General features: G+C 44.6%; 1 protein-coding gene across 9 annotated transcripts in view; it reads left to right on the top strand.

The window, feature by feature from the left end:
* Positions 1–20,531, top strand: part of LOC148852117 (Pyridoxal phosphate (PLP)-dependent transferases superfamily protein) — a 33,672-nt gene extending 13,141 nt beyond the window's left edge. For 3 of the 9 annotated variants that reach the window (XM_088943931.1, XM_088943930.1, XM_088943929.1), the window contains 2 exons: positions 1,348–1,461; positions 19,200–20,531. In XM_088943931.1, the coding sequence (XP_088800057.1) occupies positions 1,348–1,461; positions 19,200–20,351 (1,266 nt within the window). In that variant the 3' untranslated portion in view covers positions 20,352–20,531. Of the gene's footprint in view, positions 1–1,347; positions 1,462–19,098 lie in introns of all 9 variants that reach the window. The other 6 variants (XM_088943934.1, XM_088943933.1, XM_088943932.1 and 3 more) reach the window with 2 other exon arrangements.
* The last annotated feature ends 3,989 nt before the right edge of the window (positions 20,532–24,520 follow it).

The following is a 24,520-nucleotide window of genomic DNA, read 5'->3' as shown; positions in this document are numbered from 1 at the left end:
ATGAGAACAAACCATATGGAGGACTTGTAGGAGCTGGAAATTCTACTGGCAGCAGTTCATTTCAGATCACTACAGTCAAGCTTAATGGGACAAACTATTTGGAATAGGCCCAATCAGCCATGGTGGCCATTGGAGGAAGGGGAAAGTTGGGGTATGTGATGGGAGACACAAAGAAACTAGCTCAGGAGGACCCTTCTCTTGCTAAATGGGTCCAAGAAAATTATCTGGCTATTACTTGGTTATGTAATTCCATGCAGCCTCATATTAGTAGAAACTATCTTTGGGCAAAGACAACTAAGGAGATTTGGGACAATATGAAAGAAACCTATTCTCAACCCCTTAATGTTGCTAGAGCCTATGAACCGAAAATTGAGGTGAATAATCTTAAACAGGGGGAGAAACTTGTGTCAGTTTATTTCTCCACCTTGATATCGTTGTGGCATGAGATTGATAATTTGAGACTATTGAGTGGGAGAGCCAGAAAGATGCTGCCACATACAGGAAATTAGTTGAGAAAAATAGAGTGTTTGAACTCCTGGCTGGGCTAAACTCTAATTATGACATTATAAGACAGCAACTTCCCACTAGATATAGTGTTTCTTTATCTCAAGCCTACTCTCTAGTACATAGTGAGGAAAGTAGGAGAAAAGTTATGTTACAAATTCCATCTATGGAATCAACTTTAGCAGCTATAAAACTGAAGATTGGAGGTGATAAGGAAAAGGAAGTAAAGAAGGAAGGAAAGAGGGATGTGTTTTGTGACTATTGTAAGAAGCCAAAACATACTAAGGGCACTTGTTGGAAACTTCATCCTCGACTAATTCCAGAAAGACTTGGGAATAAGAAAGGAAATGCAAACGCAACTGTAACCACATGAGCTTCATCCACACCCAACACTAGATCCAGTTCTCTTGATGCCTTGGCTACAAATAGGGCTGCTTTATCTCAGCTGGAGAGTGAAGTTGGCATCCTTGGATAGTTTCATTCAACTCCTCCTCCCACTTTTGCTTTTGCTCAATCAGGTACAAGGGCCACTATTTATCATGCCTCAACCCAGATAACACTAGCCATTTTTGGATTGTAGATTCAAGAGCATCTGATCATATGATCAGTTTGTCTTCCTTATTTAACACTTATTGCTTGTTCTCTAGCAGAGACAAAGTGTCTATTGTTGATGGCTCTCTTGTCCATATTTTGAGCAAGGGAGACATCAAAGTCTCTGATGCTATTTCCTTATCCTCAGTTCTGCATGTTCCTAAACCAAGTACTAATTTACTTTCATTCAGTAGTATCACTAAACACCAAAACTATTTAGTGACATTTTTCCCTGATCATTGTGTTTTCCAGGGTCTGGCAATGAAGAAGGTGATTAAGACTAGCCGTGAGACAAATGGGATCTACTTGCTTGAACATCCACCTGGGAAGAGTAAAGAAGTTGGAAAGTCTATTGTGTCACAATCTGTGAGTAAGATTATGCGTTGGCATAATCGATTGAGTCATCTTTCTTTTAGGTCTTTAAAGAGTCTTTTTCGTACTTTGTTTGAGTCAATCCAAGTGTTCATTTTGAAGTGTGAGAGCTGAGTTGGCAAAGCATTGTAGATAAACCTATTCACAAAGTAATAAAAGAAGTTCTTTTCCTTTCTATGGGAGGGTACAAATACTTTTTGATGAAGGGTGATTTGGCGCGACCTAGCAAGAAGGGGACACGTGGACATGACCTGACTAAGAGATGACAGCTCAGCCCGACAAGCCTAGTTCGCAACAGTTGAGCTCGGGTATTCAATCACCTCGGCATCAAGGCACCTCGACATTCAATCCAGTTCGGAACTAAAAGACTGAAGTATCAGCTCGGGGCTACCGACTTGGACCACCACATAACGATCCTGGAGGTTTCTCCAGTAGACTCCAAACCCCACGGGATCATGCTGCGTAACGGCAGACCTAACCTTCTCCTCGCCCGGATCGGGCGGAATTGATAATCTCTATTAATTGATAATGTTACTCCCTAGTTAAAGTGGAAACAAATCCCATCAGGACAAAGATCCTGAAACCGATCCGCAAAACCCGCGAGGGCTCAGCTATATAAAGGCACCAACCCCAATGACACAAGGTACGTGTGATTTCTCTACTCTCTAGCTCTCAAAGCTTCTCAGCTCGCATCACAGTTTACTGACTTAAGCATTGGAGCGACCTCGTTGGGTTAGCCACCCCAGGTTCTCTGATTCGCTGTCTTGCAGATTCACCTAGCTCGCTGCCCGACTGGAAGCCAGATCATCCTCCAGTAGGGAGTAGTCAGATCGCGCTACATCAATTGGTGTCGTCTGTGGGAACTCGATCGAAAAGCCTTCTTTACAATCAACTTTCCTCTGAATCAATGGCATCTTCTAGTCACGCCGGAGAAAGCAGCGAGATGAACGTCGTCGGGGGACAACCCCAACTCTCTTCAGTGTGCATCGGCCAATTCACCATCCCGCTTATTGCGGCTGGGGTTCCAACGCTGACCATGCCACCAAGCACCACACAGGTGAATGCCCCACTTCCCCCAGTGGTAGGCATAACCTTTGTCGAGGCTTTTGTGGTTCCTCCCGGAGCTGGATAGTCCCAGTTTGACGACCTGGTGCAGTGTGTGCGGGCCATCTAGGTCCAAATGCAGCAGGTTCAGCAATTTTAGCAGTACCAACAGTACCTATTCTACCAGTAGTAGTTCCCCCCACTGTCGTAGAGCCAACAGTCGATTCCACCTCGACACCTAGGGGCCCAACAGAATCAGAACAGACCTCGCGTGAACCAGAACATTCGATCTCCCCACCGAGGCGAAGAGACTTCCCAAGTCCTAGTTCCTCCCAGGATTCTGGTCTCACCCTACTGGTAGAATAGGTACTGGTAGAATAGTCCCAGTTTGATGACCTGGTGCAGTGTGTGCAGGCCATCTAGGTCCAAATGCAGCAGGTTCAGCAATTTCAGCAGTACCAACAGTACCTATTCTACTAGTAGTAGTTCCCTCCATTGTCGTAGAGCCAACAACCGATTCCACCTCGACACCTAGGGACCCAACAGAATTAGAACAGACCTCGCGTGAACCTGAACATTCGATCTCCCCACCGAGGCGAAGAGACTTCCCAAGTCCCAGTTCCTCCCAGGATTCAGGTCTCACCCTGCGGGAGGGGAGACGGTCAGGTTATTCCATTTGCTTCAAAGGGAACCTCGGAAACAGGTCTGGGGATACTCAGCCTAACAGGGCCAATCTTCCTCGGCGTTCGCAGCAAGATGGGTCGCTCGCAGATAATCGGTTCGGGGTTCTGGGTGCGAAATCAAGGCAAGGCCTCTCCGTCCATGATAGCTAGCCCCAGAATCCCACGAGGAACTAGGAGCTGCCTCGCGACAGAACAGTACCGGAGCATATCGAGATTAGCAGCACCAATGTCGAGCCGATAAAGAAGCAACAACGGAGGCGTCGCAAGGCACGCCGTACTTCAACTTAGAACAACCAGCCAGCGAGACCAAACCAACAAGAAGGACATGCTAAAGGTAAGGAGGAGGCGAGCTTGGTATCTACAAAGGCCGCTCCTCCCCTACTTTCCGGGTCGTCTCCCTTGTCTCCCGAACTCTTGGCGACCCCGATGCCCAAAGATTTCAAGATGCCTCCCCTGGACAAGTATGACGAGTCTTGCATGTGCGTGGCTTTCTCCACCACTTTCAAGGGGGTAGTTCGGACCTGGTATCAGAACCTCGCGCCGGGATCGATCAAGAGCTGGGCGCAGTTCACAGAGTTGTTTACCTCGCACTTCATCACCATCAAGAAGTGCCCGCGGTCGCAGGAGAGCCTCCTCAATGTAGTTCAGGGAGAAGGAGAGTCGATTAGAAGCTACATCAAGCGCTTCAACGACACCTGCCTGCAGATCCCCGACTTGGACCTGGCGGTAAGACTCACAGTAGCCAAGAAAGGCATAACTCACAGAGAGTTCAAATGGCATGTGGTGGCCAATAAACCTAAAGACATCACATAATTCCTCAAGCTAGCTGACCAGTTCATTGGAACCGAAGAAGAAATGAACCAGAAGACTGACAACCCGACAGAAAAAAGAAAAAGAGACAGTGACAACACAGGTAGTGACGGGCACAAAAGAAGAAAGAGCAAGTCCCCGAGCAGGGGAGGAAACAAATCTGGAAGCTAATCTCCTTCGCGATCTCGCGAGTTAGGTCGGTGCTCCAGGACCCCACTTGTTGAAAGGACGAACTACACACCTCTCAACGCTAAGTGAGGAGAAATACTAATGGCCATCAAGGACTCCTCTTTTGTCAAGTTGCCTCCTAGGTTGAGGGGAGATCCTGCAACAAGAAACCGGAACGTCTACTGTCACTTCCACAGAGACCACAGGCATAGTACGAAGAACTGTAGGAACCTCTGCGATGAGATTGAGGAGCTCATCTGTCGCGGGTACTTGAAAAACTTTGTACAGCGAGAAGAAAGAAGCCAGGCAAATCGGCAAGCAGACCGGTAGGGGGACCAGAGAAGGAATGCCCCCGAGACCAGCGGCATGTAGAACGAGCAGCCGCCACGGCAGTTGCCTGAGGAGAGACCGATCTGCGGGGTAATCAATATGATTACTGGCGGGTCCATCATCGTGGGGTGTACTTCGGCAGTCGAACGAACCTCAGTCCGTGAACTAGAAAACGAAGAGAACCCGCCAAAACGACCTCTATTTGAAGAACCAATTTACATCATAGAGGACGATGCGCGTGGGATCCAATATCCTCACAACGGCACTCTGGTGATAAAATTGAGGCTCAATGACTTCGAAGTCAAGCGCATGCTGGTGGACTTGGGTAGCTTGGCAGACATACTATTCAAGGACACCTTCGACAAGCTGCAGCTCTAGAAAAGTGACTTAAAGCTGACAGACACTCCCCTAGTAGGCTTTAGCAAGGTCAGACCTCTCGGGCGAGTCTCAATACCCGTAGAGGCCGACACGTGGCCGAATATCGTGAGGTTCGAGCACACGTTTCTGGTGGTCGCGACTCCTCCTTACAATGCCATAGTAGGTCGACCCATTACGCACGCCCTACGTGCGGTAGTATCCACCTACTACCTGGCAATGAAGTTCCTAATGGATTATGGAGTAGGGGTTGTGCGAGGTGACCGGCTCGAATCTCGCAAGTGCTATGTAGCCGCCCTCAAGGGGAAAGCAAAGCTAGCGGCTGACATCGAGCTCGAGCGACCAACGGAGTATGCCGACGAGCGAGCTGCACCAACAGAGGAGACGGTCCACATCCTGGTCTCAACCGATGACCCAGCCAAGACTCTTCATATTGGCGCTTCGATCGAGAAGCCACTTCGCTCTCAGCTGGTAAGCTTCTTACTACAAAATTTAGATATATTTGCTTGGTTCACAACAGAGATGCCTGGAATAGACTCTAAGATTCTAACTCATAAGTTAAATATCGATCCCTTAGTTGGGCCAGTTAGACAGAAAAAGTGCAACCTCGCCCCAGAGTGCTGGAGGATAGTCGATGAAGAGGTCGGGAAGCTCTTAGCGGCAGACTTCATCGGGGAAGTCCATTACCCGAGCTGGGTAGCTAACCCAGTTCTAGTAAAAAAGGCCAACGGCAAGTGGTGCATGTGCATCGATTACACCGACCTGAATAGAGCCTGCCCAAAAGACTGCTTCCCGCTGCCCAAGATCGATCGCCTAGTAGACGCGACCTCAGGGCATGAGTTGCTGAGCTTCCTAGACGCCTATTCCGGTTACAACCAGATTAGGATGGACCCCACCGATGAAGAAAAGACTACCTTTATAACTGAGCTCGAGTTGTATTGCTACAAGGTCATGCCCTTCAGACTAAAAAATGTCGGGGCAACCTTTCAAAGACTTGTAAACAAATTTTTTGAGCCGTTAATCGGCAATAAAGTCGAATGCTATGTTGATGACATGGTCGTGAAGACCCAATATTCAAAATTTTTGCTAGATGATTTGCAAAGTGTTTTTCAAATTTTACGAAAATATAATATGAAATTAAATTCCAACAAGTGTCTTTGGAGTCACCTCGAGTAAATTTTTGGGCTATATAGTCAACCGATGTGGCATCGAAGCCAACCCGAAAAAAATAAAGGCCATCTTAGATATGAGGCCACCCCGCAAACTAAAAGAGGTTCAGAGGCTGAATGGCCAGATAGCCGCTCTGAGCCGTTTTATGTCCAAGTCGACAGATCACTGCCTACCCTTTTTTAAAGCCATAAAAAAGAATAAAGACTTCGAGTGGATTGTAGAGTGTCAGCTCACCTTCGACGAGCTAAAAAAATACTTAGCTAGCACCCCGGTTCTGACCTGACCCGAGGAAGGGGATGTATTAAAGTCGTACCTCTTCGCGAGTGAAGAGGTGGTAAGCTCGATACTAATCAAAGAGGTAGATTGGGTCCAACGACCCATCTACTATGTTAGCAAAGTTTTGTAGGACGCAGAAACCAGGTACCCGGAGATCGAGAAACTAGCGTACGCGCTAATCATAGCAGCTCGCAAGATTTGTCCATACTTTCAAGCTCACACCATCGTCGTCCTCACCAACAAGCCTCTGAGGCAGATCCTGCTCAAGCTTGAGGTGTCTGGCAGATTGACGAAGTGGGCTATTGAACTAAGTGAGTATGACATCCGGTATGAACCTCAGACGGCAATCAAAGCCCAAGCCTTGGCCGATTTTGTAGCAGAATGTACATTTAGTACCGCAACTCCCGAGTTGACTGAGCTTGAATACACGATGGAAGCATCGACCAGTGTGGCACTGGAACCGGTCAGAGCAGGTCCAACCTGGGACGAGGAACCCTGGGTTCTCCACGTTGACGGCTCGTCCAACCAACAAGGAAGCGGTGTAGGAATAATTCTGTACGGCCCAAGCGGGGTGAAGCTGGAATATGCACTTTGGTTTGGGTTCGTGGCATCAAACAACGAAGCAGAGTATGAAGCATTGGTCGCCGGGCTCACCTTAGCAAGGGAAATGAAGGCAAAGCACCTCATCATATGTAGCGACTCTCAGCTCGTAGTCAACGAAGTCAGCGGTGAGTATGAAGCTCGCGACCCCACCATGGTTGCTTACTTGGCCAAGGTTAGGGAGATCTTGCGTGACTTCATTTCCTACTTCAACAGACAGATCCCGAGGTCCGAGAACGCTAAGGCCGATGCCTTCTCCCAATTAGCCAGCACAAGCAGCAACACCATGCGGACTGTGTATATAGAGGACTTACCTCGGCCTAGCATTATCGAAGGGGCAGGAGAAGTCGCTCCTATAGCATAAGCAGAACCGAACTGGATTGACCCACTCGTGAGTTACCTGCTTCACAGGACCCTCCCTGTAGAATGCAATGTGGCCCGAAGGGTAGAGCGCTAGTCGGCTAATTACGTCATTATAGACGGACAGTTGTACAGAAGGTCCTTCACTCTCCCCTACTTGCGTTGCTTGCGATCCTCAGAGGCCGAGTATGTACTCTGCGACATCCATGAAGGCTTGTGTGGCAGACACTCGGGGGGCATGGCGCTCGCACAGAAGGCGTTACGGCATGGCTAATACTGACCCATGATGAAGGCAGACGCACTCGAGCTCGTCAAGAAGTGCGACAAGTGTCAGAGGCACGCCAACATCCACCACCGACCTGCTGCCGATCTGAAATACCTCACTAGCCCATGGGCCTTTGCACAGTGGAGAATTGACATACTTGGCCCATTCCCGCCAGCGACGGGATAGAGGAAGTTTCTGGTCGTAGCGGTAGACTATTTTACGAAGTGGGTAGAAGCTGAGCCTCTAACAACAATCACAACCCGCAATATACAAAATTTCTTTTGGAAGAACATACCATGTCGCTTCGGGCTACCTCGGGTACTCGTCTTTGATAACGGGAAGCAATTCGAGGATTTCAAGTTTCAAAATTGGTGTGCCGAAATGGGAATTCAGCAAAATTTCACTTTGGTGGCACACCCCCAGGCGAACGGGCAAGCGGAAGTCACCAACAGAGCCATACTTCGCGGTCTGAAAGCTCTCTTAGCTCGAGCCAAAGGAGGATTGTGGGTAGACGAATTGCCCAGTGTACTCTGGGCCTACCGGACTACCATCAAGATTGCCACAGGTGAGACTCCTTTTAAGCTCACTTACGGCACATAAGCGGTGATCCCAGCAGAAATCGAGGTGCCTACACTACACTTGGAGGTCTATGACAAAGAGACGAATGATGACGAACTCCGTACCAACCTAGACCTGGTGGAAGAAGTACGAGACCTGGCATACATCCGGACTGCAGCTTACCAACAGAGAGTGGCTCGGTACTATAACGTCTGTGTCCAAAAGCGATACTTTCGCATCAGCGACCTGGTTCTTTGGAAGGTTATGGTACCTGAGCCCGGTGTCGGTAATCTCTGACCAAATTGGGAAGGTCCGTACTGAGTAAGACAGGTATTCGGAGAAGGTACGTACGAGCTTGAGACTCTGGAAGGGAAGCAAGTGCCTCGAGCATGGAACATCGGCAACCTAAGAAGATATTACTTGTGATCACCGAACTGGAGAGAGGACTGCGGGTCACTTCCAGAAGCCCAAGGGCAATGATGCTGAGCTGACATAAGACCTTGGCATTACGGTAAGTCCCAGTCGCCTCTTTGGCATGGGCGGATAAGTCTCAGTCGCCTCTTCGGCATGGGCGGACAAGTCCTAGTTGCCTCTTCGGCATAGGCAGACAAGTCCTAGTCGCCTCTTCGACATAGGCAAATCAGTTCTCTTGCCCAAGGCATAGACAGTTCGGGTACAAACCCTACTATGTCTAGCCCATCTCGGCATATAACAACAGGTTGATCCCATTTGGAGCTAGACCCGATGGCTCGGCACTAAGGGATAACCGACACCTAAGCGAGTAGCCCGTGTGCAGACAGGTCGGGTATATATCCTACAGTGTCCGCCCACCTCGGCGTACAATGATGTGAAGTTACCCCTACTCGGAATCCAACTCGTTAGCTCGACAGTTCGGGGTAACCAACACTTAGAAAAAAATCTACTCCGGTTATCCCTACTCGTAGTCCAGCTCGTTAGCTCGACAGTTCGGGGTAACCAACACTTAAAAAAAAAACTTTTACTCCTATTTGGTTTAGTTCGCCAGTTCGGGAGTTATTTACACTAAGAAAATTTTTCGCACAGAGATAGCCAAAATACTTGTATTTCATTGATGTAAAGTTTTGAGTACAAAAAAAAGAAGAAAAAAGAGAAACTTTCACTATGAACCGAGTTCGGAGGCTTGGGGTGTACATCATAAAGGCCCAAGAAAAGAGAGGCAAGAATCATGCATCCGAACTACTGGGCAGGTCAGTCTCCATGCGATCCTCCTCCGCGTCCTCTTGACTTGACAGGCCCGCCTCAGGGACTTCATCGTCGCTTTCCTCTTCAGAGGAGCCGGGTTCTTCGTTGGCCGCCTTCGCCATCTCGGGAGTGAGGTCAGACATGGAAACAACTCCAAGGTCCAGTTCGGGAAGCTTCTGCTGCATCAACCATTTGCATAGCTTGAAGCCAGACCGATAAGAGCTCGATCCGTACTCGACCTGGAGATTGTGGAACTCCGGAGACTCCTTGAAGCTTTCGATGGCACTCTCTCTCCTCATCTCCCACCTCCTTAATGGTGGTCTCGAAGATCTCGGTGCGCTCTTTGATCATCGCATCGAGGTTCTCGTTCTCACGTTGGAGCTTCTCCTTCTCAGTCAGTGCCAGGATCAACTCCTGTTGACTCCGAGCTCCCTTCTTAGCCCGAAGAACATCACCCCAAGCTAAGTCCAACTTGCGGTAAAGTTTCTGAGCGTTCTCCTCGGCCTCTCGAGCTTGCTTCAGGCGGACCTCGGACTGGTGAATGGTGTTCACCTGGCAAAAAGAAAGCAGAGGTAAGTACCCTTGAAAAGCGAACAAGGAAATGAAGTATAAAGGTAAAATACTCACCACCATGCAGTAGCTAGCAGCCCGGCCTCCGAGCTGGCTTGTGGGCATGTCAGCCCACTTCACGACTTCGGTAGAAAATACGACGTCCTTACTCTTGAGGAGCCCGAGCCGAGGGGTCATTATGCTCTCCTTCGAGAGCTAAGGCTCGAGCGTGGAAGTGCTCTCCGGTTCGCTAGGCGAAGCTCCTTTGTCCTCGTCTTCGTTCAGGTCCACGATAGGAGGCTGGGGATGGACCTCCTCCGGAAGCTTGATAGAGATCGGCTCTAGCATAGCGACCTCGGGCGGGACGGGGGTAGAGGGACCGGCCTCCTGGTGAGACTTCTTCGAGGCCTTCCACTTTTTCCTCTCTGGAAGCTCTTCAAAAGGTTCTCCACATCGACCTCCGGCATGTCTACTGCAAGAGAAAAAGAAAAGGTTAGTTGCGAACTAAAGAAAATTCAAAGTTAAAAAGAATATGAGCATCGAGGTGGAGGCCTACTAGGAGGGCTCAGCCCAGCTCGCACAAGCTTCTCCTCGGCCAAGAAATCTCTCATCTCCAGGCCGAGGTCCCTCTAGGATTTAACGACCGCCTTGGTCTCCGCATCTAGCCTCACCTCGGGGTCTTTAATAGCCACCCGCCAATGAGTCGGGAAGGGCCACCCCTTAGGGTTTTGGACAAGAAAGTATCTCCTCTTCCAGGCCGGTATTTTGTTTGTGTTGCCGAACAGGATTTTGAACCCGGGGTGAGGAGAGATGTAGTAACTCTGTCGGACGCCCCCGCGCAGGCAAGCAGAGTTCTTTTTGATTGAGCAGACGAGCTAAAAACGTCTAAAGACAGAGGTCGGTTGTGCTCGTAGAATAGGAGATTGTACCTACTATAGTTCAGATGGAGTTTGGGTGTAATTGGTCGATGATGATGTCAAAGAACTTAATTATTTCTATAATGAATGGGTGGAGTGGGAAGCGCAGCCCAGCTATGAGTTGCCCTTCAAAAACTGCGAGCTCATGGTGACCATGAACCCAAGGGTATCGACCCAAAGGAATACTGAAAACTAGGTTGTCGGGAAGATGCTAATGAGCTACTAAGGACAGTAGCCTATTTGAGGTCATAGTGGAAGGCCCGAAGTCATTTGGATCTTGACCCCAAGAAGATGGGACCCCTCTCTGGAGGTTGGTCCCTCCCGAGCTACAGGCTCCTCAGGCTGAGATGGCCCGACTTAGGGTAAAGAGGTTTCTCCTAAGGGGCGAAGGGGGGAACTACCTAGAGAGGAGTTGACCTCGCTAGCGGGAGCCGAGGACTGCACCTCGGCACCCTTAAGCCCACTAGAGTCGCTAAGAAGCCTATCTATGCTAGCACTAGACATATTGAAACAAGAACAGGAAAGGAGAACAAACTAAGGAAGAAAAGACGAACTCACCAAAAAAGATGAAAACGGTCACGAAACACAAGGGAAGAAGTGGCGAGTTGAAGGACTCCGATGCGACCTCGGGAGAGCTCAATGACAAGATTTTTGGTGAAGAAGAGGGGCCCCTCGACCCCCTATTTATAGCTCACCGCGTGGCGATCAACGACTGAGACCTGCTCGATCCTACGACTTTCATGAAAACCGGTTGCATGACACCCGATGATGAAATTGGTTGAGCGCGCTCTTTGACGTTCGTGGAGTTTATAAACAGTGTGACGTTCGCGCGTACCCGGGACACGATTTGGATCATTTCGTGGTTGAACCAGACGGTTGAACAGGCTCGATCAGCGGTTCGCTCTTCAGATTGTCGGACCCTGCGCCAAATCCACCTAGATCGTCCATGAACTCCTCGCATTGGGTTGGGACCTCTGGCACGAGGAGTGGGGGGCAATTAATGAAGGGTGATTTGGCGTGACCTAGCGAGAAGGGGTCACGTGGACACGACTTGACTAAGAGATGACAACTCAGCCCGGCAAGGCTAGTTTGCAACAGTTGAGCTCGGGTATTCAATCACCTCGACAAAGGGTCACCTCGGCATCGAGGCACTTTGGCATTCAATCCCGTTCGGAACTAAAAGATTGAAGTATCAGCTCGGGGCTACCGACCCGGACCACCACGTAACGATCCTGGAAGTTTCTCCAGTAGACTCTGAACCCCACGGGATCATGCCACGTAACGACAGGCCTAATCTTCTCCCCACCTGGATCGGGCAGAATTGATAATCTCTATTAATTAATAACGTTACTCCCCAATTAAAGCGGAAACGGGTCCCATTAGGATGAAGATCCCGGAACCGATCCACAAAACACACGAGGGCTCAATTATATAAAGGCACCAACCCCAATGACACAAGGTACGTGTGATTTTCTACTCTCTAGCTCTCAAAGCTTTTCAGCTCGCATCACAGTTTACTGACTTAAGCATCGGAGCGACCTCACCGGGTTAGCCACCCCGGATTCTCTGATTCGCTATCTTGTAGATTCACCTAGCTCGTTGCCCGACTGGAAGCTAGATCATCCTCTAGCAGGGAGTAGTCAGATCGTGCTACATCACTTTCTATTGTTCGTTGATGACTACTCTCAGTTTTATGGGTTTACCTCATGCGCACTCGAGGTGAGGTTCCCACTTTGACTCGTGTTTTTCATCAAATGATCCTGACTCATTTTGGAATTAAAATAAAAAATCTCATATCTGATAATGCCAAAGAATATTTTGCAAAACCATTAACTTCTTATCTCCTTGAACATTGAGTTATTCATCAGAGCACTTGTCCACATACACCTCAGTAGAATGGGGTAGCTAAGAGGAAAAATAGGCACATCATTGAAATTACAAGAAGCATCATGTTGAATTCTAATGTTCTTATACATTTCTATGGGGATGCCATTCTTATTGCTGTTTATCTCATTAACAAGATTCCTTCACGAGTCTTGGACATGAAAGCTCCTTTTAACTTGTATCTTGATAAGGAGCAATTTTCCGTTCTTCCCAAAACTTTTGGTTGCACCTGTTTTTTCCAAATCCTTGGGCCTACCCATTCAAAATTTGACCCTAAAGCTGCCAAATGTATCTTCCTTGGGTATGAACAAAATCAAAAGGGGTATTGTTGTTATAACCTTGTCTCAAGAACTAGGTTTGTATCTATGGATGTCACATTCTCTAAAGATGTCCCCTATTACCCTAGAGTTCCACCTCAGGGGGAGAGTGGTGAGCAAGGTGTTAGACAGTTTTGTATGCCCTTAGTTTCAATCAAGATGATGTACTTTATGAGTTTATTGTAAATGAATAAAAGTGCATATTTGATTCATGTTCCCTTGGTATGTTTCTGTGTAATACCCTTAAACTGGACACTTAATGAGACTCGTGTTAGTTTAGAATGTTCACAGCCAGTGGGTCGGTCTAGGTAGACCTATCCTGACATGGCTGACACTGTGGTACCACCAAATCGGTTGGGGTGGCCTGTCTCAGCTGCCAGGGTGAGACCCTAGGCACATACAGTGTAGGATTAATTGAATCTTTGAACTGGACCAGATTTCTATTATTGCCCTGGACCTTGGAGATTGATGGGAAAAAATGGAAAGTTACACCCGACACCTAGACTCGATTATGATATTGCATTAGGTGTTGGATTGGGCTGTCTTTGATATACCATTCAGTGAGATCCTTAGCGGGGGTCAAAACCTGGGTATGTTGGGACAGTCTGAGAATTCATCTGAGTGGGTGATCATAGTGACAGGATCAGCCCCTTTGTCGGACAAAGGTAATGATTGGGGATGCACTCTCACTGTTGGAAACCAAGACTGCCGGCAGCCGATTTCAATCGTTGAGATTTGTTTTGCAAAATATATTTTATATGAGATATAAAAGTATATATATTATGGTTTCGAAATGATTTGCAAAATGTTTTAATTCCCGGGATCCATGGAAGCAGAGAGTGTAACACCGTTCTTTGCAGCCGAGGGAGAGGAGAGGTCCTCTCTTGTCGGGCAGTGTAAGATCATTATGGGCTGAGAGGTTAAGTGTAAGACCATTGAGGATAATACCTGATGGTTTAATCTTGCATCTGCCCACAGTCCTTGGGTGTTACAAGGTGGGTTGGCCCAGGGACTACTTAGGGTAAGTGTTGGGCCTATAGAGCCCATCTGATGGGTTTCAGGGGGTGCATTGTCCATAACAGTGTATTTGGCCAGGCCTTATAACAAAGACTGGGCTAAACCCATGTGGCTGATGTGTAGATCAATGTTTGGGTCCCACACCATACAAAGAAGTCCAACTGGGCAGCAGTTTGGAAGGATAAATGAGTACATAACCTTAAATGGGCCTTAGGCTCATTTTGAACTGGGTTAATTTGATTAGTCACTTAAAGGGGCGATTTCTGAGATGGATCAGCTGATAGGATTGGGCCCAGACCCTATCCACTTAGAGAGTCCAAGATCTAAATAAGATTTAGATCTGGAAGCCTCCTAATTAGATTAGGAGATGGCTGATCTGATTTGCAGATAAGATAAGGGTTATCCCTTATCACTTAAAGGGACTTCTAATTCAAATATGATTTGGATCACCTACTCCTAATGGGATTAGGAGATGATCCCTTTAAGACTATTAAAGGAGGAGGGGGCGGCGGCCTTTTGACATGCAACCAACACATTCTTGTCTTTAGAGCTGAGATCACAAGAAGAGAGAATTCTGCACCCCGCAAATCCTTTCTTGCCGCCTCCAGTAGTTCGATCTCCTGCTTTCTACAGGAGTAATCAAGATTTGATCTTGATCTCAATTTTTTGGGAAAAGATTGATTCGAGCTGTATTCACAAGCCATCCTATTGATTCTTGCGAAGGGTCAAGTTCTTTTGGAAGAACACTGCTGATTCTGCTCCACCCTGCACCGCGCCATCTTCAGTTGGAGCAGATTTTGGATCCTTCTTTGGGCGTAAATACCTCCATTGAGAGATATTGTTTCTCTGTATCAGGTAAATCCCCTCCTACTCCTTTTGGTTCAGATCTGGTTCAGTTTGGGGTTCAAGAATGATCATTGAAAATATGACTTTCTAAATAAGGAATGTGATTCCCAGTTGAAGGGAGAGAAAAATTTTTGAAATTCGCCCCTTGTTCCGCAATCTTTGGGCGTCCATGTGATGGATATCCTATTCCTTCACAAGGCACTTTTGCTCAAGATGTTCCTTTGCTTATTCCTGCAAGTGGAGGGGAGTTGTCAAAAGTATAAAGAATTAAGGGTATTTCACAAAAGTTGGTGGAGGCAAGTTGGTTCTAGTAATGATCAGTTCAGGCCAGTTCCTGTCTCTTCTACGACACCAAATTCAGGTATTGTCTCCTCCTTACCCACTCCTACTAGTGGTGACATACCTACTTCCACTACTGAGCCTCAGCCATCCTTAGATGACTTTGATCTCCCAATTGCAATACACAAGGGGAAGTGTCGGTATTACCTCATCCACTATGCATTGTATCTCCCATTTCCTTTCTTATGACCACCTTTCATCATCATATGTCTTTTTTAGCCTCCATTGTTGCCATTCCTATTCTTAGAACAGTGCAAGAAGCCCTAGTTGTCCTTGAGTGGAAGGAAGCAATGAAGGTTGAGATGGATGCCCTTGTGAAAAATGATACTTGAGAACTTGTAGATCAATCAAAAGGGGAGAAACTTATTGGGTGTAGGTGGATATTCACAGTGAAGTGTAATGCTGATGATATGGTTGAAAGATATTATGGTATTGATTACTTGGAAATCTTTGCGCTAGTTGGAAAAATGAACACCATCAGGGTTTTGCTGTCTCTTGCTGCTAACTTCTCATGGTCATTGTTTCAGATGGATGTTAAGAATGCATTTCTAAATGGTGACTTGTAGGAGGTGTATATGGAGTTGCCTCTTGGTTTTTATGATGCAGAGATCAATAAGAAAGTTTGTAAGTTGAAGAAAGTTGTGTATGGTCTAAAACAATCTACAAGGGCATGGTTTGATAGATTCAGACTTGCTTTGGAAAGATTTGGATATGTTCAAGCCCAACTTGATCACACTCTTTTCATTAAGAAGAAATGATCTGCTTTGACTCTCCTAGTTGTGTATGTTGATGACATTGTTGTGATAGGAAGTGATATTGATGAAATTAATTCTCTTAAGTAACTACTTAATCAAGAATTTGAAGTAAAGGATCTGGGTGAGTTGAGGTATTTCCTTGGGATTTAGTGGCAAGGTCCAAGCATGGCATTTTTATTTCCTAGAGGAAGTATGTTCTTGATCTCTTGGAAGAAACAGGAAAATTGGGAGCAACTTCATCAACAGCCAATCAAAAATGGAAATTCCGTATTTCTGTTAGGACATTTTAGCCTATTATTTTTTTTGAAGATCAATAAAGAAAAAATTTTATTCATAAAACAGAAAGATACAATGTTTTGGTGACAAGGAATCACCCCATCACTTACAAGAAAGACCCAAAGAAGAACTACATTGTAGAACAAAGATAGACTTAAACATTCAAAGTGTTCCGAAAATGAGCTTCAAAATTTTCTATGCTTAAGCCTTTGAATTCTGGCAAAACTAAAACCCAACCAACAATCCTTGAACTGATGATAGCCCCCACCTCTCTGTTGCTTCTCATTCTATCCTCGGATATTCTCTTATTTCTTTCCTTCCAAACCTCCCAGCATACAGCGAAAGGAACACAGCTCTATATAATTTTTACCTTGATGCTCCCATGCATCCTCAGCCAACAGCCAAAGATCTCATTATAATCTCTAGGATCCCACCCAGTCATGTTGAAGAGCTTGAAAAAGTAGGCCCAAATACTTCTAACATAGCTGCAGCGCACCAGCAGGTAAAGAACAGACTCCTCATCTGTTAAGCATAATGGACATCTACTAGGAAAATAATGGCTCTTTTTCTTCAGATTGTCTTGAGTTAGGATGCTCCCCATCGAAACCAGTCAAGCAAAAGCCTCCACTCTTGGGGGAACAGGCTTCCCCCAAGCCCCTTTAACTGTATCAGTCTACTTGATTTCTGGACAAAGCATTATAAAGAGACTTGACAGTAAATCTTCCATTCTTACATTATTTCCACCATCTAGCATCTGGAAGTAACAGGTTCACTTCCACCTCTTGAAGCTTTGCCAACGGCCCCCGACATTCCTCTATCTCCCAGTGCAGCAAAGGTCTTCTAAACTTTCGACACCACATCGCTGAACCATTGCGTAGTTCGTAATATTGAGAAATAGTCTCACCCTTCCTACTTAGACTGTAAAGCCTAGGACATAGCTCACACAACTTTCCAGCTCCAATTCAATTATCTTCCCAAAATCTCACACTTGAACCACTCCCCACTCTCCAATCAAGAAACGGTTGAATCAAGGAGTTAAATTCTAATCCCTTTCCAAAACATTCATCCCATAGGAGGATCTTACATATCTCACATCCCACTGAAAGTTCACCACTCGATATTTGCAGACTACCACCCCTCTCCAGATAGCTTCCCTCTCTTTACCAAACCTCCAAAACCATTTCCCCAACAAGGCCTTGTTAAATATTCCCACTCTTCTCACTCCTAGTCCCCCATCCTTCTTGACCCTACAAACCAAATCCCATCTCACAAAACTATTTCTTTTTCTCCACCTTTAAATTCCAAAGAAAGTCTCTTTGTGACCTTTCAATTTCTTCCAAAACCAGAGCTGGAGCCTTAAGCAGAGACAAATAGTATATAGGCAAGTTGGAGAGGACACTCTTTATAAGTGTGATTCTCCCCCCAAAGGAAAGATAATTATCTTTCCAACCTGCCAATCTTTATTCAATACGATCAATAATAGGTTGCCAAGTATATGGAGCAGCTGCCCTAGCCCCATTGGGGAGCCCAAGAATATGAGAAAGGGAAGTTCCCTATGAGGCAACCCAAGGCCCCAGCACATTCCTCCAAACAGGACTATTGAATCTCTCCCACCCCAATCTTCACACTTTGCTAAGGTTGATTTTTAAACCTAAGAGCAATTGAATACTTTTGAGGATTCCTTTCAAGTTGTAACCTTGTACTACAGATGCATCCATGAAGATCAATGTGCCATCAGCATATTGAAGATGAGAAATGGTCAATCTCTCAGTTCCAATCTTGAAACCATCCAATAAACCCATATCCACTCCTCTATTCACCAGCTTGCTTAAAACCTCCACTACTAGGGCAAAAAACAAAGGAGATAGGGGATTCCCTTGTCTCAAGCCCCTCGATGCCTCAAAGAATTTTGTTGACACCCCATTTACCAAAACTGAAAAGGAGACAGAGGAAATGCACATGAACATCCAACTTCTCTCCAAAACCCATCCTACTTGGCACTTCTTCCAAGAAACCCCATTCTACATGATCATATGCCTTTTCCAAATCAATTTTGCATATTACTCCACCTTCCCCACTTCTTATTCCTCACATCTACACATTCAGTAGCAATCAGTATCCTGTCCAAAATCTGTCCCCCAGGACAAAAGCCATCTGAGTAGGACCCACAACTACATGAAGAACCTCTTTCAACCTTACCGATAACACCTTGGCAGTAACTTTGTATGGGCCTGATAACAGACTTATTGGTTTAGGGTTTCAGTAAGCTAATAACTAAATTGATAAAATAAACAGACTTGGCTAAGAAATACCTTGCCCTGCCATATGAAAACGTTACTTGCTCTACAAGTTGTCATTTTAGTCATACTCTTAGTTGTTGTTGTTTAATTTGTTTAATTCTCCAACCTTGTACAGTTTGTTCTTTCCTATTCTCTTTTTCATTTGTTATTCAGTTGAAGTTGGTTACACTCAACTTTTTAAGCTATTGTGTTGGTTTGAGATCACTTTTATAGTCCATGACTATATTATTAATCTGAGAGTTTGTTCAAAGCAAAAGCTTTTAATACTGGCATACCTCAATGTTTCATGTTTTTACCGATTCAATCATCATCATTATCATTGTCGTCCAAGCCTTAGCCCAAGCCCCTATATAGTTGGGGTAAGGCTTGGATGATGACGATGATGATTGAATCGCTGAAAATTTTACTGGAAGCTTTTATTTCCAAGTTATTAACAAAAAAAACGAAGACAATCCTGCGATTATCATGAGGAATGATATAAGGAAACAATGCTAGAGGCTTTAGTAGTTCAACTTTTTCCCTATATTCAAATATGATGCCATTTAATCATTTCTGGTATTTCATACTGCAGGATATATGGTTAAACCAATCGTAAACAATGCATCAATTTCTGCGATCTTTTCATGGTTTAAAAGGGAAATATTTGTCGATTCATCTAGCTTTCTTTCTCAGGTTGCAGAACGCCTTGAGAAATTCAAGACCACAATCTTCACACAAATGAGCATGCTTGCCATCAAACATGGAGCTATAAATCTTGGCCAAGGCTTCCCCAATTTTGATGGCCCTGAATTTGTGAAAGAGGCAGCCATTCAGGCTATTAGAGAGGGAGAAAACCAATATGCCCGAGGATATGGTGTTCCTGACCTCAACTCTGCTGTAGCAGCCAGGTTCCAGAAAGACACTGGACTAGTGGTAGATCCAGAAAAGGAAGTTACTGTTACCTCTGGGTGTACTGAAGCAATTGCTGCCACCATGTTAGGTTTGATAAATCCTGGTGATGAAGTTATCCTCTTTGCTCCATTTTATGATTCTTATGAAGCCACCCTCTCAATGGCTGGAGCTAAAATAAAAGCAATCACTCTTCAACCTCCAGACTTCTCAGTTCCAATTAACGAGCTGAAGGCTGCTATCTCAAAGGACACTCGTGCAATACTGATAAATACTCCCCATAATCCAACAGGAAAGATGCTCACTAGAGAGGAGCTCAATGTGATTGCATCTCTCTGCATTGAGAATGATGTGTTAGTCTTTACTGATGAAGTTTATGACAAGTTGGCATTTGAAGCTGATCATATTTCTATGGCTTCACTTCCTGGCATGTATGAGAGGACTGTCACTATGAATTCTTTGGGAAAAACTTTCTCATTAACAGGGTGGAAGATTGGATGGGCAATAGCTCCACCACATCTGACATGGGGAGTGAGGCAGGCCCACTCTTTCCTCACCTTTGCCACCTCAACTCCGATGCAGTATGCAGCTGCTGCAGCTCTCCGTGCTCCTGATTCATACTATGAGGAACTAAAAAGGGATTATATGGCAAAGAAGGCAATTTTGGTGGAAGGACTCAAGGCTGTTGGTTTTAAGGTATTTCCATCAAGTGGTACCTACTTTGTGGTGGTAGATCATACTCCATTTGGATTGGAAAATGATATTGCTTTCTGTGAGTATCTGATTAAGGAGGTGGGCGTGGTAGCAATCCCAACTAGCGTCTTCTATCTTAACCCAGAAGAAGGAAAGAATCTGGTAAGGTTCACATTCTGCAAAGATGAGGACACTCTGAAGGGTGCAGTTGAAAGAATGAAAGAGAAGCTGAGAGCAAGATGATCATGTGAATCTATTTTAGTTATTTAGGTTCAGCTACGTTGAAACCAAAGGAATGTAAGTATGTTCCATTATTAGATTATTGGGTTGAAGAAACCTTGTTATCATTAACAGGTTGGAGGCATCTATTTCTAATAAGCTATCTTGAATGATATAGACTTGTTAGGTGGGGTTGATGACAAATTTCGCATAATTCCGTGCAAACATGATTTTATTTATTTATTGTTTTTTTTTTTTTGACCATGCATGTTGGAAACTTGGAATCTGAGTTGTTGCAGGTGGTGCAAATGGGCACCTAAACATGGTGAACCGTAAGCACATGCTCGGTGAAGAGAAGATGAGCCCTGAAATCTTGCTTGATGAATCACCATGGCTTGACATAGATTTGCCTTTTAGCTTAGATGATGAATTGTTTTTCTCTTAATGTATGGTCCCCATATTCAGTATCTGCCATTTGAATCATCTTATTCTTATGGTTTGGACTTTCATTCAAACTTTAATTTCTTTTCATATAAAACTTGCCCTATAAATATAGGAATATTTTGCAAAGGTGTTAAAGTGTTGTGTGCTATTTTTTCCATTAAATGATGAGGATTTTAAGTTGGAGACTCATTTTGAATTCCCAACAGAGGGCTTCTCTTTATTTCGGACTGGCCTCTGACATACTTGGGCTTCCCTTTAAGAGATAATTCTAAGAGTGTTAGCTTTTGGGATCCGGTAGTGGAGAGGTTTGAGAAGAGACTGACGGCCTTGAAGAGAAATTATCTTTCTTTAGGTGGGAGAGTCATTCTCATTAGGTCTACCTTAGCTAACCTACCTGTCTACTATCTGTCAGTGTTTAAGATCCCCTCAAAGGTTTTCAATCTTTTGGAAAAATTAATAAGGAACTTTCTATGGGAGATTGGAGAGGAGAAGAGAGATCATAGGGTAAATTGGGAGGTGGTCATTAGGTGTAAAAAACTAGGTCTTGGGATTGGTAATTTCAAGAAAATGAATATGGCTCTACTAGGGAAGTGGTTGTGGAGGTTTTCATTGGAAATGGATAAATTGTGGACTAAGATTGTGGCTATCATTTATGGGCTGGAAGACAATGGCTGGGATCTTGGAATCTTGGCAAGGGTTTCAGCTGCTTGTCCTCGGAATTCATTCACAATTTGCTTCCAGTTTTCTCCCCTTGGATCAGGTATGGTCTAAACTCTGGTAACCGAATAAAATTCTGGAAACAACTTTGGGTCAGGGATTCTCCTCCAAAAGACCAATTTCCTTTCTTGTATGCTCTATCAGACTTGAAAAATGAACCCATATCTTCTTTCTTGGTCCCTTCAGCCTCCACTTCTAGCTTTGGATGGAACCTTGGCCTGCGTAGGGCAATTAGGGATACGGATATGGATAGCTTGGTAACTTTGCTAGCCTCCCTTGAGATTGTCTTCCTAAACCCTGCTAAGGAAGACACCAGATTTTGGACCCCTTCTAGATCTGGTACCTTTTCTTGTGCTTCATTCTTTGAAACCTTAACTCAGCCTCCTATCACCTTTGGGTTGTTCTTTCCAGTTCAGGAAATTTGGAGCAGGCCTATTCCTCCTCGGGTTGTTTTTTTTTTGTTGGAAAATTTTCTTGAAAAGAATCAACACTTTAGACTTACTTCAGAGAAAGAGACCCAACTATTGTCTACTTTCTAATAGATGTGCTATTTGTAAAGCTGATGGGGAATCTGGCTACCACCTCATGGTCTCTTGTAAGGTTGCTAAAACTGTTTGGGAGTGGGTTTTCTCCCGTTTTGGGTGTTCTTAGTATCCTTCGGAGATTGTCCAAGGTTTGTTTTTTTCTTTTTTCAGTTGGCCTAAGAAGCGAGGGAAGACTATGTGGAGGTGTATTAGGGCAACAGTATGCTAGTCATTGTGGGAAAAAAGAAATTCGCGCATTTTTTCCGACAAGGAAAAAACATTGGAAGAATTGTTAGATCAAATCCTTTTAAGGGTTGTCCATTGGCTAAAATCTTTGGAGTTGTTTTCAGATTTTCCTATGGATGACTTGCTAAGAAACTGGAAAGAGATTGTTTCCATTGCTAGATGCAAGATGACTCTTTGTCCGTTTTGGTCCCCTCCCCCCCTCAGGCTTTATAAAATTGAATTTTAATGGCAGCAGTGTAAGGAATCCAAGGCCCTCTGGGATTGGAGGAGTTTTCAGGAATGAGGAAGGGATTGTTATTACTTTATTCTTTGGCCCTATTAGAGAAGGTGACTCTCTTAGGGCTGAGATCTTTATAGCGCTTGAAGGAATTCGAAGAGCAAAGGAATTAAATATCAATCGTTTGATCCTGGAAGGTGATTCGAATGTGGTGGTTAGTTGGTTGAAGACAGAGGACAGTGGTTTGTGGAACTTTAACAATGAAAAAAAAAACAGTTCTTATGGTTGGGTAGGGACATCGAGATTCAGTACAACTGGGTGAAGAGGAGTGCCAACTCATTTGCGGATGGGTTGGCCAAGCAAGGAGTGAATAGGGAGTCTGTTTTTTGGGCTAGTTTTTAATCTTTTCTCTTTGCATTCCCTTTGTTTTCTGTTTTTGGGGAATTAAGATATTTTATCTCCCCTTTTGTATCCATATTCCCTCTTTTCTTTTAATTTAATGAAGTTGGTGTTATTGATAAAAAAAAAAAAAAAACAGAGGGCTTCTCTTTCTTTCTTTTGTTTTTTTGATAAAAATCAAGAAATCAATAAAAAAAGATCTACACACAGTAGGGGTTAGCACTTCCCCAAATGTTAGCACAGGAAATGCACTTTTAAGGAGAAAGGCAACAAAGTAAAAGAAATAAGGTTGGAATGAGCACAATTAGCAAGCCAAACAACAACCTGATTTCCTTCGTGATAGGTGTGACTTTACCCAACACTGCCGTTCATCCTTTCGACCAAAGACCTACAGCCTTCAATGATCCTTCTCAGCCTCCATGGAGGTCCACTTGGTTCTTCAAACTGTCAATAACTAACTTTGAATCACCTTCAATGATGATGCATTTTCCATTGAAATTGAGAGCGAGATTGTGAGCTTCCCAAGCAGCCCACGCTTCAGCAAGATTAATAGTCGTAATTCCTATTCTAAAGGCTTTGAAGTCCAAAATCTGGATAAGGTGGTTTCTGGCCAGACAAGCAATGATGCATCGGTTAATGCAAGAAGCATCAAAGTTTCTTTTGATTTCATCCACTTTTGAATTTGTCCACTTGACAGTGATGAACTGTTTACTATGTTCAATCATTGAATCTTTGTCATAACTTGAAGTAGATTCCATAAATGAATTTTTAGCTCTATCAATGATTATGGGAGGAGGCATTGCCTTTTTATTGAAAGTTTTGTTATTTTGATTTTTCCAAATATGCCACAATAAAATAGCACTTTTTTCTTTCACAAATGGAACCTTAGGATAATAAGTATTACCATCCAAAGAAGTCCACCACTCAAGCACCGGAGAGATACAATTCTCCGGAGGAGCCAGAATTGTTTCTCTCGTGATGAGCCATATTTATCTAGTAAAATGACACTTCAAAAAATATGAACAGAATCTTCCTTATCACCACAAAAACTGCAGCAGCTGTCAATTTTTAGACTCCATACCTTATTGATTTCCTTTTTCACCCTAATAAGGTTACCATGCATCCAACAAGCCTCATTATAGGCCGATTTGATTGAGAAGGATTTCCTTTTGGGTTAGGCCTCCATACAAGACTATCCTCATGATCACAGATGGAATGAAATAGTTTTAAGTTTTCCCATACACTTAAAGGTACTAAGTTCTTAATCAAGTCCTCCTTCTAAGTTTTAGTCTCGTGATTGATGACATCACTAGCACGGAGGTCTAATTATTAATTTTTGCCACATTAACCAAATTGATAAGGGGAACCTCATCTGACCACTTATCAAACCAAAATTTTGTGTTATTACCTTTGCCAACAATCATTCCTATACCTCTCTTAATCAAATCACGGGAATCAATGATGCCTTTCCAAGCCCATGAATGATTCTTTTTTGGCTTAATCTCCTAAAAGTTTTCTCTCCGTAGATATTTGTTATTTACAATTTAAACCCATAAGTTATCTTTTTCATTTAACACTTTCCATCCTAATTTTGCAAGGCAGGTTTCATTCATCCAGCCTAAATTCTTCAGGCCCAGCCCACCCCA

This window comes from Nelumbo lutea, chromosome 5, assembly GCF_056320005.1.
Source record: "Nelumbo lutea isolate HS-2025 chromosome 5, American lotus-T2T, whole genome shotgun sequence".
In the NCBI taxonomy this organism is placed as follows: Eukaryota; Viridiplantae; Streptophyta; class Magnoliopsida; order Proteales; family Nelumbonaceae; genus Nelumbo; species Nelumbo lutea.
This window is presented reverse-complemented; position numbering and strand designations above follow the sequence as displayed.